Genomic DNA, 19,837 nt, shown 5'->3' with positions numbered 1-19,837 from the left:
GTATTGAAGACTAGGCTTGCTCATTTTGATAGGTCACTAGACTAAATTTCACACTAAAGATAGTCGGTAAGATTAATTCGTTACATAGTGTGCTAGTGACCTAATACGGTATATATGGGAGCGAAACCCCATATATATACCGTATTAGGTCACTAGCACACTATGTAACTAATAATATTTGACCTTTATATTTATAATGGCTATATTAACACTATTGCTTGATATTGTTTATATAATACAAATTCTTAATTAATTGAAAATATGGCGACAACGATATTTTCCAAGGCACCTTCATTTAGAACACCCACACGATTTCTGATTACAGATGTCAACGGCTAATATAGCTGACGTCTGTTTTTTTTTAATTATCTGATTCCATTCTTTTTTACCAGATATGATATCGTTATATAAAGGTATAAAGGACAGAAGAGGCAAAATAGAGGTTTGAAGACTGTTTTCATGCAAATATATTTAGTTGTGTGAGGGTGCTATTCTATAAGTGTAGCTGTTTTAAAAAATGGTTCAATTTTCATCAAATCTGATAAAAATTATCAGTCAAGATATGAGGCAGACCTAACTGGATCGTTTGTATCCTTTATTTTAAGTCCGATGGGATATACACGTTTAACAGCGTATCCAAACTTTGAATCATTTAATAAGAGGACAGCACCTTTATAGAAGAACGTGAAAAAAAGGCAAATGCTAACTTCTGATTTAGAAATCTTGTTATGAAATCTGTTTCATATTAATACACGGAAAAGATGACAGGAAGAGGAGCACAGGTGGTTCCCATGGGAATGCCGATTATGTGTTGAAAAACACATCCTCCAAGCGTTAATAATATGTCGTCAATGAAGAAAGTACCGATTATCATGTTGTTTGTATATCGATAAAAAATATCAGCTACTAGTCACAAAATGAAGCATATTTATATACTCAATTACTGGATTTGTTTGTGTTTTGTGCATGGTATAAACAAGTATTTTCTTTGATTCACAAGCTAGCCGGAGGATAATTTGAAATCATCCCTTCGTAAATTTTACGGACGCCATCACGAGTTGGTTGACCGTTATGGAATAACCGTATCACAAATGATATCGGATATGTTCCTTACGTCGTAACTACAATCCCCTTCCCTTTCCTGAATGTGACCTACCGAATTAGACTTTTTACCGGATTTGTTATCACATAAGCAACACGACGGGTGCCGCATGTGGAGCAGGATCTGCTTACCCTTCCGGAGCACCTGAGATCACCCCTAGTTTTTTGGTGGGGTTCGTGTTGTTTATTCTTTAGTTTTCTATGTTGTGTCGTGTGTGCTGTTGTTTGTTTGTCTTTTACATTTTTAGCCATGGCGTTGTCAGTTTGTTTTAGATTTATGAGTTTGACTGTCCCTTTAGTATCTTTCGTCCCGTTCTTTGATAATCGTCGGTTGCTTTAATATGTCAAGATCTAGAATATTAAGGCTGGGTTTATGCATTTGAAGTCACTAAGCCAGATTTGTCCCTCCCAAACAAGATATTTGTATCTACATTTGCCATTTTTTATGAAACATTTCAATTTGTTTTTAAGTTTGAAATGAGGAATACTTGTGTACAGGGTAGAGAATTCATCTGTTTTTATTCCATCGCAAGAGAAAATATCCTTAAATTGTATGCACTGTAACAAATCTTCGGAATTTCTAAGTATTTACATCTGTTTTACATCGCCCCTAAAGAAGTCAGTTTCACAAATATTCATGAACCCAGGTATAATTGCTACTAGCATAAATGATAATAGTTTAGAATTTATAATACATGCCGCACACGGAAGACCCAGCTATATAACTTTGTTAGTAAGGACACTTAACAAGTGTATGTCTCCAATAATGTGAAGGAATATCAAGTTCTTCGTCTTTGGTTGTTAGAAATTACAACAATAATACCGAACCATTATCATTCTTACATGGAGATTTACTTCACATTAGGGTAAAATTATATGTGCAATATAAAGTATCAAACGTGAGATTCTGGGGGAGAATACGATGACATTTTTCAATCAAATTACACTTCTTCTTACTTGCTCTGAAACATTTAATTGTATGCTGAGGGTTGGGACCTGACATGATTAACCCTGTGCGACAATGGATGTCGTTGGTATATGTTTGTATTTAGGTTCATTGTTTTATTATGAATAAGGCCGTTGGTTTTCTCAATTGTTTTGTTTCAATAACATATTGCCAGTTATAGTTGTATTGGTTTTGCTAACTGCTAACATTGTCTTCAACTTCGTACTTTATTTTGGCCTTTTAAACTTTTTGGGATTCGAGCGTCACCGATGAGTCTTTTGTAGACGAAACGCGCGTCTGGCGTATATTCAAAATTTAGTCCTGGTATCTATGATGAGTTTATTTAGTGTTTGATTTGGTTTCTGACTTAACCACGAATATCTAGTAGTTGTGTACATCTCAAGGAGTAGAAATCCAGACTTGCTAATTATTTGTTTGCAAAAGAAAAAAAAAAACGCTGCCTTAACTTTTGTCCTCTCAATGTTATTATATAACCTTTAACAAGAAGCCGATTTTAACCGCATTTCAAGGCTTTCAAGTCAAGACCTGCATAGAACCGATATTCTTTGCTTCTTTGGTTCGCTAGCGCTTGAAGTAGAACCCGCAAAATCAATTCTTTTCAATAAAGACACTACGTTTTGACCTTTCGTCTTTTGGACACATTCAAATATGAATAATCTCAACGAAAGTTAGTTTAAGTTGAAAATAACTGTGACTGGGTCAATATAGTTAAGATTTTATGAGATATAAAACAGATTTAGTGCTTAGTATATAACACTTCACACTATGGACTTCGTTCGGGCTTTTTTGTAATATATAATGTAATGCAGTTTAGTGCGATGAAGGCAAACAGGAAATAAACAAACACCAAACAAAAAAAGCGACAATTAAAAAAATGAAAATGATGTTTACTTCAATAGATAATGTATTCCACTTGAAATATAAGAAGATGTCTCATGACATCCGTATCAAAGATAAAACCAATACTCCTTCTCATAAACGAAAAATACAGTTAAGAACTGTTCAAGAAGGTGGTAAAGCGCAAGCATAACAACCTTAACTGTATTGAAATTTATAAATGGGATAGTTATATCAACACCTCCAATGTTTGGTATTATATATATTAAATAACATTGACATTATATTTACTTATTTAATAAAAACATGGTTGCTACGATGTTTAAAGATCATAACCATCAGATCATCCACACAAATTTCCACTTTAAAATGTCATTGGCTTACAAAACATCTTACTTTCTATAATCTGTAATTATCACAATTTTACACACAAAGATTTAGGATCCCACACACCATATACATCAGTCTTCTTTGTATAATTTTGTTTCTGTTTTTTTTTTCTTTTTTTTATACTTTTGTTCACTTTCAATCATCTAATTTGAACATTTTACCAGCATTTTATTTTTGCTAGATATCAGACAGTTCCATAGTAGTAGATTATAATCATGCCTATATATTTGGTTGTAAGACTGTTCCATTTTAAAGGTGTACCTGTCTCAAACATGGTTTCATTTTTATATAAAAAAAAATATTGAATAAAAAAAAATGCTCCGATATTTCGGTGAATTCGAATGACAATAATATTTAGATGATTGTATTGTACTGATTACAGCATTTTTTTGCATTGGTGTCCTTAAACATGGTATCTATCCCATTTAGATTGTATAATAGACAAAGGAGTAGGTCCGGTAAGGACCGATTTTGACCTCAAATTTCAGGTTCATCTGACTAAAGATTTTGACCACTTTTTAAACACTTAAGTGTCTATTTTATTTGAATCAATAGTTTTTGTGAAAGATTTTAACTGATTAAGTCATTAAAAACGATCCGACTCAAGCTCAAATATGAAAAATCTACCAAATATGCCGAAAAATGTGGCTTTTCAGATGGTTTTTGTCAAAAATTAAAGTGGCCGCATCCGTGTTCATCCTCAACCTTTATATATGTTATGAATTATCATAAAATACAACTTACATTTCAATATTAAGGATGAACACGAATGCGGCCACTTTCGTTTTACACGAAAACCGTCTAAAATTTGACTAAAATGCTATAATTGTGAAGATTTTAGTAGTTTAGCATGACTTGATGTCGTTAGTAGCCGATATTTATGCGTTGTATTGTCAAAAAAACAGCCCATATTTATGTAGCAGAAGCATTTTACTGTCCAATAATAAACTAAAAGTTAACATTTTAACAATTTTGTAAAACTGCTATATTTTTGGACCAAAAAAGGGTCTTACTGAACCTACTCCTTACTACCATTGGCAATATGACTAGTGTCACAAGTAGGTCAGAATATGTTTTTCCTTCGGGAGCGCGTCTTCCTAACTAAACTGTATACATAGAAAAGCATGAACTTTCCAGAAATTCTTCTTCTTCCTTGCTAAGGACTGGATTCTTGAAAGTTATAAGTTCGCTTATATGCTGTATCTTTGGATCATGGATCTTGTAATATAACGTTCTGTGAGGTGTAGATCTTCAATTAATTTTGGTTAAGTGCTATTTCTTTGAGAATATATCGTGTTTCAGTGTTTTAATTTGGTGTCTGACTTGACCACGAATTGCTAGTAGTTGAAACATCTTTCTAAAATACTGACTACTATTCTTTAGACAGTTAAAGATGGGCTTCAAAAATATTGTGATGAGATATATTTTACCAGTGGTGTTAACTAGATGTGGATTCTCAAAAATTCGAAAGATCTACTGCTTAATCTTCGATCACAATCTTTGCAATTTTGCAGCAACATAAAGACTTTTGATTTTTCTACGCTATACACTACTATTCTCCATGCTCAGTTGAAAGATCGACTTCACCATCTCATAAAACAGAGCTTTTTCTATAATAACGGGAATCGTAGATACAAATTTCTGGTTTTGGGTTACACTAATTCATATTTTGTCAAGAATCACACTGAATCTTCAAGAAAATATACTGAAGATGATATTATCAAAATGCTGGACTTTTTGATCGACAATATATTTGTTGAGTTTGGAGGATTTATATTTCAACAGACAGTCGGTATTTCAATGGGTACTAATTGTGCACCCCTACTGGCCGATTTGTTTTTGTACTTGTATGAAGCAGAATTCATTCAGAACCTTCTAAAAGACAAAAAGAAAAAACACCTTACGAAATTCTTTAATTTTACTTTCCGATATATTGATGATGTTCTTTCATTGAATAACCCATATTTCAGCCAATACTTACATCTCATATATACCAGCGAACTTGAAATTAAGGATACTACTGATACTAGAAGGACTGCTTCATACCTTGATCTTTTCCTCAATATTGACGCAGATGGACGACTTTACACGAAAATCTATGATAAACGGGACGATTTCAACTTCCCAATTATCAATTTCCCATTTCTCAGCAGTAACATACCCTCTGCCCCTTCGTATGGTGTTTACATATCACAATTGATACGTTATTCTCGTGCATGTTCTTTTTCGTTTTTAGCCATGGCGTTGTCAGTTTGTTTTAGATTTATGAGTTTGACTGTCCCTTTGGTATCTTTCGTCCCTCTCTTTCACACTATACGGACTTCATATACAGAAGTGTGCTCCTTACACAGAAACTGCTTCAACAAAGTTATGAGGAGGACAGATTAAAATTGACACTCCGTAAATTTTATGGACACCATCACGAATTAGTTGATCCATATGATGTGTCTTTGACCAAACTAGCTGGACATTTTTACCACATGGTACATTTTGGTTTGTCATTACGTCGTCTAATCTTTTAATTACCGAACGTGACTGATTCCCTATTGTGACTGTTTTGCTGAGTGTGAATTCGCATTACTATAAGACGTGTTACGGTACTTATCTATCCCAAATTCATGTGTTTAGTTTGATGTTATATTTGTAATTTTCATCGGATTTTGTCAAATTGGTTGACGTCTTTTCTATTAAATTCATGTGTTATGGTAAAGAAAATTAATAAACGCCTTCATTTATTAGTTTTGATTTTGTTCAACGTAATCTGTACGATTTTTATGTTTGAAGTTAGAATCAAAACAAACCAGACATTAAGTCTGCCAATTGATATTTTATCGTATGTTTTTCTTTGTTGTGATGTTATGCTATTGTTTCAGAAAAAGGGAGAAGGTTTGGATCCATTAAAACGTTTAATCCCGCTGCAAATGTTTGCACCTGTCCTAAGTCAGGAATCTGATGTACAGTAGTTGTCGTTTGTTTATGTAATATATACGTGTTTCTCGTTTCTCGTTTTGTTAATATAGATTAGACCGTTGGTTTTCCCGTTTGAATGGTTTTACACTAGTAGTTTTGGGGCCCTTTATAGCTTGTTGTTCGGTGTGAGCTAAGGCTCCGTGTTGAAGGCCGTACTTTAACCTATAATGGTTTACTTTTTAAATTGTTATTTGTATGGAGAGTTGTCTCATTGGCACTCACACCACATCTTCCTATATCTATATATAAATATATATATTGCTATTGATTAGTGTTGCAATGTGCATTTTGTTTAAATGTAATATCAGTATTTATTTCTATTATAATCTTAAAACAATCCTATTTCTATCTTATTTTTAAGAACTAATTTTTCAAATATAACGTCATATTTGTGCTGTTTCAGAAATTCACATGTCTGCAAGACGTAATATTGTGCCATTTCACCACTTCGTATGTGACGTCATGGTTATGAATTTTGGTTTGTCACTGAGTCGGGTGTGTCTATTTTCTGTGTTGGTCTTCAATGTATTATGTATTATGGTTTTGTTTTCTGTAATTAGTTAAGACGTCAGTTTTATTATGTAAATCTTTTATATTTATATTGATAAAATTTACTGTTTGCAATAGCATAAATTGTTCTATATAATAAGGATGTTCTTATCACAAGCAAAAACCCGTAGCCGTATTTGGCACAACCTTTTTCAACTTTTGATCCTCAGAGCTGTACTACTTTGTACCTTTTTTTGACTTTCGAACTTTTATATCTGGGCGTCACTGGTAAGTCTTGTCTGAGTGTGAATTCACATTACAATAAGACGTGTCACGGTACTTATCTATCCCAAATTCATGTATTTGGTTTTGATGTTATATTGGTTATTCTCATCGGATTTTGTCTAATGCTTAGTCCGTTGCTGTGTGTGTTATATTTTAATGTTGTGTCGTTGTTCTCCTTTAATATTTAATGCGTTTCCCTCAGTTTTAGTTTGTTACTCCGATTTTTTTTTGTCCATAGATTTATGAGTTTTGAACAGCGGTATACTACTGTTGCCTTTATTTACATTTTAAGGAGTAGAAATCCAGACTTGCTAATTATTTGTTTGCAAAAAAAAAGGTACGATGCCTTTACTATTGTCCTTCTCTCATTGTTATTATATAACCTTCAACAAGAAGCCAGTAATTACAGCATTTCAAGTTCAGACAAACATAGAACCGATATTCTTTGCTTCTTTGCTTCGCTAGCGCCTGAAGTAGCACCCTCATAATCAACTCTTTTCAATAAATACAGTCGGTTTTTGGCCTTGCAACTATTATCCTTTAGCTCTACTTTCCGCTATATAGATGACGTTCTTTGACTAAATAATTCAAATGTTGGTGACTATGTAGAACGCATCTATCACATCGAACAAGAGATCAAGGGTACAACAGATACAGTTAAGTCGGCCTCATATCTTGAATTATACATCTAGAAATTGACAATGAGGGTCAGTTGAAAACAAAACTTTACGACACAAGAGATGATTTCAGCTTTCCAATTGTGAACTTTCCATTTCTTAGTAGCAACATTCCAGCAGCACCTGCATTTGGGGTATATATCTCCAAATTGATACGATATTTCCGTGCTTGCATTTCATATCACGATTTTCTTGATAGAGGGTTGCTGCTCACAAGGAAACTATTAAACCAAGAGTTTCAAATGGTGAAGTTGAAATCATCCTTTTGTAAATTTTATGGACGCCATCACGAGTTTGTTGGCCGTTATGGAATAAAAGAGGGACGAAAGATACCAAAGGTACGGTCAAACTCATAAATCTAAAACCAACTGACAACGCCATGGCTAAAAAAGTTTAAAAAAACCAAACAACAGCACACACGACACAACATACAAAACTAAAGAATAAACAACACGAACCCCACCAAAACACTAGGGGTGATCTCAGGTGCATGCACCGTGAATAACCGTTTCACAAATGATATCGGATATGTTCCTTACGTCGTAACTACAATCCCCTTCCCTTTCATGAATATGACCTACCGAATTAGACTATTTACCGGATTTGTTATAACATAAGTAAGGCAACAGTAGTATACCGCTGTTCAAAACTCATAAATCTATGGACAAAAAACAAAATCGAGGTAACAAACTAAAACTGAGGGAAACGCATTAAATATTAGAGGAGAACAACGACACAACATTAAAATGTAACACACACAGCAACGGACTAAGCATTAGACAAAATCCGATGAGAATAACCAATATAACATCAAAACCAAATACATGAATATGGGATAGAAAAATACCGTGACACGTCTTATAGTACTGTGAATTCACACTCAAATATAGGAGAAAACAAACGACACAACGGAAACACAACGTAAAAATGTTACACACACAGAAACGAACTATGATATAACAATGGCAACACGACGGGTGCCACATGTGGAGCAGGATCTGCTTACCCTTCCGGGGCACCTGAGATCACACCTAGTTGTTGGTAGAGTTCGTGTTGCTGATTCTTTAGTTTTCTTTGTCGTGTCATGTGTTCAATTGTTTGTCTGTATGTCTTCTTTCATTTTTATCCAGGCGTTGTCAGTTTATTTTCGATCTATGAGTTTGTCTGTCCCTCTGGTAACTTTCGTCCCTCTTTTAGACACATTTAAATATGAATAATCTCAACAAAAGTAAGTTGACAGTTGAAAATAACTGTGACTGGGTCAATATAGTTAAGATGTTATGATATATAAAACAGATTTAGTACTTAGTATGTTACACTTCAGACTATGAACTTAGTTCGGGTTTTTTCTTTGTAATATAATGAAATGCAGTTTAGTGCGATGAAGGCATACATATAAAGCAAATACCGAAAATGAAAATGATGTTTTCTTAATAGATAATGTATTCCACTGTGAAATATAAGAAGATGTCTTATGGTATGTGTATAAAATATAAAAAAAATCCTTCTCATAAACGATTAATACATTTAAAAAATGTTTAAGATACCTTCTCATTAACGGTTAATACAGTTAAAGACTGTTCGAGATACCTTCTCATTAACATTTAATACAGTTAAGGACTGTTTAAGATACCTTCTCATTAACGATTAATACAGTTGAGGACTGTTCAAGATACCTTCTCATTAACGATTAATACAGTTAAGGATTGTTCGAGATACCTTCTCATTCACGATGAATACAGTTAAGGACTGTTTAAGATACCTTCTCATTAACGATTTATACAGTTAAGTACTGTTCAAGATTCCTTCTCATTAACGATTAATACAGTTGAGGACTTCGAGATACCTTCTCATGAACGATTAATACATTTAAGGACTGTTCGAAACACCTTCTCATGAACGATTAATACAGTTGAGGACTGTTCAAGATACCTTCTCATTAACGATTAATACAGTTAAGGACTGTTTAAGATACCTTCTCAATAACGATTAATACAGTTACGGACTGTTCGAGATACCTTCTCAATAACGATTAATACAGTTACGGACTGTTCGAGATACCTTCTCATTAACGATTAATACAGTTACGGACTGTTTAAGATACCTTCTCATTAACGATTAATACAGTTAAGGACTGTTCGAGATACCTTCTCATTAACGATTAATACAGTTAAGAACTGTTGAGATACCTTCTCATTAACGATTAATACAGCTAAGGACTGTTCGAGATACTTTCTCATTAACGATTAATACAGTTAAGGACCATTCGAGATACCTTCTCATTAACGATGAATACAGTTAAGGACTGTTCAAGATACCTTCTCATTAATGATTAATACAGTTAAGGACTGTTCGAGATACCTTCTCATTAACGATTAATACAGTTAAGGATTGTTCAAGATACATTCTCATTAACGATTAATACAGTTGAGGACTGTTCGAGATACCTTCTCATTAACGATTAATACAGTTGAGGACTGTTCGAGATACCTTCTAATTAACGATGAATACAGTTAAGGACTGTTCAAGATACCTTCTCATTAACGATTAATACAGTTACGGATTGATCAAAAAGGTGGTTTAACGAAAATACCAATCGTAACTGTATTTAAATTTATAACTGGGATAGTTATGTTTACACCTGCCATGTTTGGTATTATATATTTATTAAATAACATTGACATTCAATTAACTTATTAAATACAAATGTGGCTGCTACGATTTTTAAAGATTATAACCATCAGATCAGACACACAAATTCACACTTTAAAATGCCATTGTCTAACAAAACATCTTACGTTCTATGTTCTGTAATTATCACAATTTACAAACAAAGATTTAGGAATCCCACACACACAATGTATCAGTCTTCCTTGTATGATTTTGATACTGTTGGTGGGTTTTTTTCACTTTCAATCATCTAGTTTTTTTATCAGAATTCTTTTTTTGCTAGATATCAGGCAATTCCATTGGCTTGTAGATTATGCCTATTGATTTGGTTGTGAGAATGTGCCACTTTATAGGTGTAACTGTTGGTTTCATAATAAAAAATAATTGAAAAGAAAAAAATGCTCCATTATTTCGGAGACAACAATATTTAGATGATTATAATGTACTGATTATTTTTTGCATTAGTGTCCTTAAACATGGTGTCTTCCACAATTAAATTGTTTAATTGACGAATGCCTACCACTATCAACACGACTTGTTTCAAAAGTAGATCAGAATCTGCATATCCTTCGGGAACTTGCAAGCGTAACTATACACAGAGAAGAATACACTTTCCAAAAATACTGAAACTTTAAGATCAATGATCTCCGAATCTAACCTTTTTGTAAGGTGAAGATCTTCTGTTATTTTCGATTAAGAAGTTTTTGTTTTGGGAATATGTTGTGTTTGAGTGTTTTATTTTTGTGTCCGACTGGACCGCAAATTGCTTGTTGTTGTTTATATCTTACTAGAACACACCCGCGAAATCGCGGACATATACAGCTTGTGGACTGTTGTAGGATGATTTTTTTGTAAAAGATATTATGTATGGAGAATTTCATAAAAGGTATCAAAAGCCCTCTCCCTTTTTCCAAAGTCCGATATTTGTTTCCTTATTGTTAAATTCAATTATTTCTCTTGTGTCTGGCCTCAGACCACAATTATTCTTCTCCTTTGCTAAAATGCTTCTTTTGGTAAAAATTAAATAAAATTAACAATTTGCACCGTTTCAAACATGAAATAAATGTAACTGCTTACATGTAGACCATTATTAGTCTAATGAAATATGCATCTAGGACAATCCATCAGTGTTTTCTTTTTCTTTTGAGAGCCGTATTAACATGCCAATGGTAGGATATGAATCATGTATAAATGACTAAGACTAACTTGAGGGGTGGTTGGAGGGGTCCTGATCCCGAAATCGCGGGTTTAAAACCATGAAATCCCGAGATGCAGAATTTAAAGAAATGCATATCCCGAAATCGAAAAATATATTCCCGGATCCCGTAAGGATCAATCCCCAAATCCCGAGCTTAAAAACAACCAATCCCGACGCCCCGAAAAAGGTCCTGCCTAATTCTAAACTCTACCTTACTTTCATTTTTGCCAAATCACTATTTTCCCTTTCAACAATAATTTTCATGCCCCATTTATGGGCATTATGTTTTCTAGTCTGTACATCCGTTCGTTTGTTCGTCCGTCCGTCCGTATTTCCCGCTTCAGGTTAAAGTTTTTGGTCGAGGTAGTTTTAGATTAAGTTGAGCATGTTTTTCTTATTTTAATATATATGCAAGTGGTATGACCCCTTAATTAGTAAACATTTCAAAGAAAACAGTAGACAGAATCAGGGCCGACTTTCTATACTAACATACTAACATAGAAAGTCCCTGACAGAATACAGAGAGTCTCTATATATTAAAGTAGTATAATCGTAGTTTACATGTAGATAAACGCGAAAAATAATTGCCTTCTCTAAGGAGGTATAATAGTTGTGGTTCTTGCGATATAAACACCATGATATGAAACGCGAAAAATAATTGTCCTCTCTAAGGAGGTATAATAGTTGTGATTCTTGCGATATAAACACCATGATATGGAGAATGCTTTGAAAGGCTTATTTTTTCCATTTTTTGTTATCCATCATACGATTTGTTGTACTTGTGTCAATTGTTTTACTTATTTTAATATATATACAACTGGTATGACCCCTTAAATAGTAAACATTTCATAGAAAACAGTAGACAGAATACAGAGAGTCTCTATATATTAACGCAAATATAGATATAAACGAACAATTTGATTACAACTTGGATAAAACAAAGATACACTCTGATTACCCATTAAATTAGTTATGAACTGTTCAAGAAGATGGTGAAGTGGAAGCATACCATCCTTAACCGCATTGAAATATATAAATGTGATACGTATACCAACACAATGCCATGTTTAGCATTATGTATAATAAATATCATTGACATTCAATTAGCTTTTTAAAAATAAAAAAAAAACATAATTATCAGATCAGCCATACGATTTTCAATCCAAATGTCATTGCTAACAAAACATCTAACGTCCTTTGTTCTGTTATTATCACAATTTTACAAAAAAAAAGTATTTAAGAATCACAAACACAATACTAATTAGTTTTTTTTTGGTATATATATATATATTTTTTCTTTTAGCGCTAATTTATCTGATCGCATTTTTTAAACCAGGTATGAGGTTAATAGTTATAAACGGGAAAAAGATGCCAAACACACGATGTTTGCATTGGTCTGTTGATATATAGCATGCCTATATATTCTGTTGTATAAGTGTTCCATTCTATAGTTGTAACTGTTTAAAACATGGTTTTATTTTCACATTTTTTACTAAAATATCTCGATGAATTCGAATCGTGACAATTTAAAATTGCCTTAAAACCGGGAGGTTTGGCATTCCACAAAACCAGGTTCAAACCACCATTGCTTTTCTATTAAAATGTCCTGTACCAAGTCGGTAAAATGGCCATTGTTATATAATAGTTCGTTTCTATGTGTGCTACATTTTAGTGTTGTGTTTCTGTTGTGTCGTTGTTCTCCTCTTATATTTGACGTGTTTCTCTCAGTTTTAGTTTGTGCCTTAAATTTCTCTCAATCGATTTATGAATTTCGAAAATCGGTATACTACTGTTGCCTTTATTTGATGGTATCTGTGTTCGTGAGGGCATGATGTTTTATAACGATTCGTGCACATTGTACCCATCCAATTAAATCGTTTAATAGACGCTTGACATGCGGGTACATTTTTTCTTACTATGAGCAACAAGCCGGGTGTCACTGTTGGAGCAGGATCAACTTACCAATCGGGAGAAATTGCGATCTTACAATTTACTCCCAATCTTAAAATTATTGTTATTTTAATAGTAGCAGCAAGTATAATTTATCTGTATGTTAAAGTGCCTTATATACATTGAAAACGAAAAGGCAAATGTGGTTACCGATTGACGCAGTTAAGGACAATTCCAAAACAAAAGATAAAGCGAGAGCAAGACGAAATAAAAGTTGTAGTTTTAGATGCACGATTTTCATTATTAGTTTTTATTGACTTTGAACAAGATGTCAGTATTTGCGAGTACTTACAGCTCTGTTCTTAATTGTCGTTTGGTGTTGGGATGTACAAGTACCTGTCCACTCTGTGTTTTGTTAGATATATTTCTATTTGTATCCATCTAATTTTTATTGTTTGTACTTATTTTGTATTGTTAGATCACTGTCCCATGTTATGAGGAAGCTTGGCACCTTCAAAATTGTTTAACCCCGCCACATTTGTATGAACTAGTTACCATTGACAACTATTTACTGTACATGACTCATTAAAAATCAAGGCTGTTAAGCACCACAAACGGCTAGTTAACTGTATATGACTCTCATTGAAACTCAAGGTTATTCAACACTACTAACAGCTAGTTGACTATTAATGACTCTCACTGAAACTCAAGGGGGTTTAACACTTAAAAACAAAAGTAAAATCACAAAAATACTGAACGTAGAGGAAAATCTAATCGAAATGTCCATATTATATGTTATATAGAATTTATAAGAATATAAATAATTTATTACATTGGTTGCAATGAATTACATTGATTTCCCAGTTAGATAAAAACCGATAATTTCACATGTGAAATAAACGTGGTTATTTCACTCTCTGACGTCATACAACAATAGGCGTTGTCAAGACGTTGATAACGTCGGATCAAAACAAATTGTCAATGCGTAGGAAAAAGATATAGTTCCTTACATTTTCCACATTAATTTCATAAAAAAAAAGCCATTTGCCAATGTAATAAAAAGAATAACTAATCGCCGTATTTGAATATCAAAAATAAGACAACTTGTGACCGAACGCCGCACTGCGCACTCGTTTAATCCATGCGTCGTTCGGTCACGCGTTGTCTTATTTTTGATATTCAAATACGGCGATTAGTTATACTATAAATAACAAAGACAAATGAAAGAACAAAAAAACACGTTGTTAAGATGATAAACAACACCAGTACGCAGAATCTATACATCAAGACCATCATGTATTATTTGTGAATTTGATACAGAATATTTGTTAACGAGTTCTGTGCCATAGGGCCAATAAATTGGCCTAAGCAATATCTGAAAAATGCCACAGGGCCAATATTTTGGCCCTTAATTGGTAAAAATATTTTTCATATTTTACAACAACTACGGCTTTGCGTCTTTTAAAAATGTTGAAAATAAGTTGGTTTGATAACTACGGCAGTTAAATTTAAATAATTCAACGGTTTTATTATGTTTACTGTAAACAATAGTTTGACGTTGACGTTTGTTACGTCGATCACTTTCACAACAACATCAACAGGTACCCGCGCTGGAACAAACAAAACGTAAAGTCAAATATATGAAAATTCAAGTTTAAAAGAAAAAAATAGTATTTCTTATAGACTTGAATTCACAGATTTTACGGCTGTAAACCATTTTAGAAAATCCTTCATACTATCAAAATCTTCATATCGTCGTGTCATATGTTTTCGTATGTCATATGTTTTCGTATCAACCACATTTCGTCGGTTTCGACTGCATACGCGTACATTGTGGCATGTTTTTCTGTTTCTATATTTAGAACAACAACACCACTACAACTTGATATATTTAAAACATATTCAACGTCGCTTTTTAAAGACGTTAGAACAAATTAAATAAAACTGACCTATTTAGCCATTTTTATTTAATGTCAAAAATACGCATCACTAGAATAGTTGTGGAAAAAAAATCTGAAGGGTTAAAATAAAATCCAGATATGTTTTTTGCAAGTCAGACACCGGATCTTCAAGACGTATGACTGTCATGTGTTTTTTTGGCCGTTTTAATTACAAACCATCGAGTTAAAATTAGCAGGGTTCTTATATAAAATGGTTGTTCAAAATCCAACTATTCAATATTTCATTGACAATTTTTTTTTATACATCCTTGATACATGAAGATGAAAACAGTCTTAACTTTTTATATTTAATCATAAATTTTGAAAACTGCATTTTATTTTAGAAAAAATAATGTATTTTGTACAAACCAGGTGCCAATCTGAAAATTAATCAAAATCTAAAAATTTCATCACACGAAACACCAACCTTACACTATTTACTAGTAATTTTTAGTACTGAAAAGTATTTGATAACTTTTTTTATGATTCAAGCGATCACCAGAACCACGACTTTAGAAAAAATTTATTTCCGGATTTTGTAGTCATTTCCTGTCCGTGTACTGATCCAATTTTTATTTCATACGAAAACATATGACGCCGTTTTTTTGACATACAAAAATCGCAAAGTAATCGGAAACAGTAAAAAATCGTAGAAATCATTGACAAAAAAACTAGATACCTAAAATCAATCTACAGGACATGCTTTTTAAATCTGAGTAAACACCTAAATAAAAACTCAACAGTAAAAACCGTAAGCAGTGAAAATTGTTATTAGTACGAAAACACATTACACGATGATACGTGTACTGCAATCAAATTATTATTTAAATGTTATAATAACAAAAGTAGGGATTGTCGGGCCAAAATTGAAAAAAAAATCCGAGAGTAACGAACTGTGGTCACAGCACATTGCATGTACAAGGAAAATCCGAGACGAACGAATGTAAACAAACGTACACTGATTATGGCTCTATCAATTCTCATATTTTTCATATGCTATACGCGTGCTATGTTTAATTGTGCCACAATCCGGTAAACTCCGGCAACACACTCGAACATTAATAAGCTTGCATTCATCAACCATTGAATGAAATATTATTTGTCGATAATACGTTATAGATTCGTAATAAATTTTAACAACGTGCATACATGAATTATTTCCGTATAATATCTGACCGGCATTTACAAGTTCTTCTATTAACATTTTCTAGGCATTTGCAAAATGACGATTTTTCTCAAATAGCAATGTAAGGAAAACTACGGGAAATTGCACGAATATGAAATTCGTCTTAGAATATATGACGTCAACGGGAGCGTTTCGAAATATGGCGAATATGGCAAATCCTTGGTTCCGTATTTTTCCGCCGGAAGAAATTGCTGAAGACCCCGAATTTATTGGTGAAAGTGGTGTCAAGAATATGCCAGACAGAGGAGCTCCTGCAATAGCATATTTTATGCTCATGTTTACAACCAATCTTATGAAGAAGATAGTCATTGAAACAAACAGGTAAGAAAGTTCGCTATTCTGGCATTTCTGTTTTCATAAAACTGATCAAATATTATTGATAGAGTATATATATATATCTATTTTTTCATACTTTCACATGGAGGTAATTGAGTTGGTGATCGTTGGTTCATAGCTTTGCTTTTCCTATAAAATGTACATGTATCTATAGATATGCGTACAAATTTAACAGAAACATTTCCCGTCTGCATGTGAATTTCCTAAAATCTTATCTAATGATTATTTTTAACCTCCCCCGAATCCATCCCCATCTAAATAAATTAAAAAAGAAATATAAGCACAATTTACCGATGTCTAAAATAACTAAAAAAGGAGTGAAAAGTCTAGTGGAATTATCAAAGTGAATACAACCAAAGGCATTATTGAAAATTGTTTCAGTATGAATAAACTGTATAATAATGATCGTGTATTACTACTTTTTCCTTGTTTGTGACTGAACGCAATTTAGGATCGTATATAGATGTCCAATTCTTATTTTGCCGCCGAAAATAATGTAATACCATAAAGACCTATAAACGTGTTTTTTTTTAAACACCCCAAAAGAATCTTCATAGATCCTCAAAAATCTTGACAAAAAAATGTTCATAAACATAAAATTAACGGACCGCACCGGATCGGAATATTAACAGACATTTAAAAATATGAAGCAGCTAGAAAAAATATAGAAATTTCCTCTGGATATCTGAGATATTTTTTCATGAACTTATCGATTAACTCGACTTTTGATTGATTTCTTATTCTATATTGATGTTATTACAGCTTGAGAAAAACAGCGCAGTATTACAAAACGAAAATTCAAATAACAAGCATGCAGATAATATATTTTGATTTCCGTTTAAAAAAAAATTACAGTTAAACTATTTTACATCATTTAGCGTATATATTTTTTTCTAATCTAATGACATTTATATTTCAGATATGCCCGATCATTTATCAAAACCAACATGCAAAGGATCAACAGATGTAGACATTCACGTGTTCACCAATGGATTAAGGCTGGGCCGCTTACAATAAATGAATTCAAAGGGTTTCTTGCCGCTATTTACAATATGGGACTGAATAAGAGACCAACACTACAGTGCTACTGGAAGAAAGGGAAACAAGAATACAAGTGGTTTAGAAAGATGTTTCCAAGAAACAGGTTTCAACTAATTCTAAAATTTTTACATGTTTTTGATAATCGTAAAATTTCAGGCAGAAACGATCCAACATATGACCCATCGGCCAAGTTTAAGCCGATTCTTAATTCATTGAACATGCGATCCAAATACCTGTATACACATGAAAGAAACCTATCGATTGATGAGTCTTTGGTTGGGACACGTGCGCGCTCTGTAATGACACAATATATACCATCAAAAAGTCACAAATTTGGCATTAAACTTTGGATGCTGGTAGAATCTATATCCGGTTATCTCATACATAGTACTGTTTACAGAGGTCGTCGTTTCGATCCTGTGCCTGATGGGGAACTCCAAAGTAGTATGGTTGTAAAAAGTCTTCTGAACGTTAGTTGTTTATTTGATAAAGGATACCACGTGTTTTGTGATAGTTTTTTTTCTAGTCTATCACTAGCAACAGAACTGCTTTTGAATAGGACATTTATGACTGGAACTTTGAGAAGTAACCGACCAATGCCACAAAGAATAAAAAACCCAGAATTACGTCCGGATGAATATGTATTTATGAGAAGACAAGAAACATTAGTATGTGCATACAGACAAAACAAACGGAAACCAGTTCGCCTAGTGTCTACATTTTGCAAAGCAGGAGTTTCACCTCGTGGCAAACCAACCGCTATAGAAAGTTACAGCAAAAATATGGGAGGAGTCGATCGAAATGACATGTTTACAGCATTCTACAACGATGAAAGGAAAACCGTCAAAATGTGGAAAAAAATTATGTTTAATCTTTTTCAAAGATTCATGATAAATGCGTACATTCTTTATAAAAAAAACTCAAACAACCCTCGTCCACTATCACGCCTCCAGTTCATTCACGAGGTAGTTGAAAGTTTGTCAATGGAACACATGAGAGATCGATTTCCGGGTCAGTTAGAAAATCGAAAGAAAGAACTTCGAAGATTAGCTAACGGCAAAGTGAAAGATTGTGTTGTATGTTCATATCGTAGAAACGGAAGTGACAAAAAAAAACACCCAAAAGGCAGTTAACTTAAATAACACTTTTTCCAAATGTAAGATCTCCCGTGGATGGAGAACTCTGACTTTGCTCAACAAACCAAAAAACAACAAAAATAACTGACCGTCACAAAATAGTTCAGGGAACGTTTTTCAATTTTACGGTGAATTCAAAACATTATGTTCATATTGATACATGTATAGTGATCAGTTTACCAGCTGTTGCATGATGTTATTATATACATCACATGTGAAAATGAAGGCCACAATTGAGAAAAAAAAGTACAAAACAAGAAATAAAAAATAAAATAAATTAGACAAGAAATATCATAGTTCATAATTATTTTCTAGTAGAATTTGTCATTTCTTTGAATTGCAACTTTATTCTTCATACATCACTATGTGTACATCTTCCTTTCTTTTCTTGTATAGAATTTTTATTAGCCATGCAATCATGCGATAAGAAAGAAAAAAAAAACACCCTTAGCATTGACACATAAACAAACAAATAAAAAAAAAGGATATGTGGCAAATACGTCAAGTATGAGTAAAAGGATATGTGGTACATGTATACGTCTATGATAAATAAAAGGAGATGTGAAACATACGTCTATGATAAATAAAAGGAGATGTGGTACATACGTCTATGATAAATAAAAGGAGATGTGGTACATACGTTTATGATAAATAAAAGGAGACGTGATACATACGTCTATGATAAATAAAAGGAGATGTGGTACATACGTTTATGATAAATAAA

The 19,837-nt window shown here is 33.0% G+C and overlaps 1 protein-coding gene across 1 annotated transcript; it reads left to right on the top strand.

The window, feature by feature from the left end:
• The first annotated feature begins 16,217 nt into the window (after positions 1-16,217).
• Positions 16,218-19,110, top strand: LOC139518638 (piggyBac transposable element-derived protein 4-like). Its single transcript, XM_071310115.1, has 2 exons — positions 16,218-16,921; positions 17,856-19,110. Exons 1-2 carry the CDS (start codon positions 16,692-16,694, stop codon positions 19,108-19,110), a joined length of 1,485 nt encoding a protein of 494 aa, XP_071166216.1. The 5' UTR covers positions 16,218-16,691.
• The last annotated feature ends 727 nt before the right edge of the window (positions 19,111-19,837 follow it).

Source organism: Mytilus edulis, chromosome 4 (assembly GCF_963676685.1).
Source record: "Mytilus edulis chromosome 4, xbMytEdul2.2, whole genome shotgun sequence".
NCBI classification, from domain to species: Eukaryota; Metazoa; Mollusca; class Bivalvia; order Mytilida; family Mytilidae; genus Mytilus; species Mytilus edulis.
The sequence above is the reverse complement of the archived record's forward strand: the minus strand, read 5'-3'. Positions and strand labels throughout refer to the sequence as shown.

Bases quoted from the DNA above. Each gene is read 5' to 3' on its own strand.
- LOC139518638 (XM_071310115.1), top strand. From the start codon at position 16,692: ATGAAATTCGTCTTAGAATATATGACGTCAACGGGAGCGTTTCGAAAT. The intron at 16,922-17,855 runs GTAAGAAAGTTC...TTTATATTTCAG, and splicing joins ATAGTCATTGAAACAAACAG to ATATGCCCGATCATTTATCA.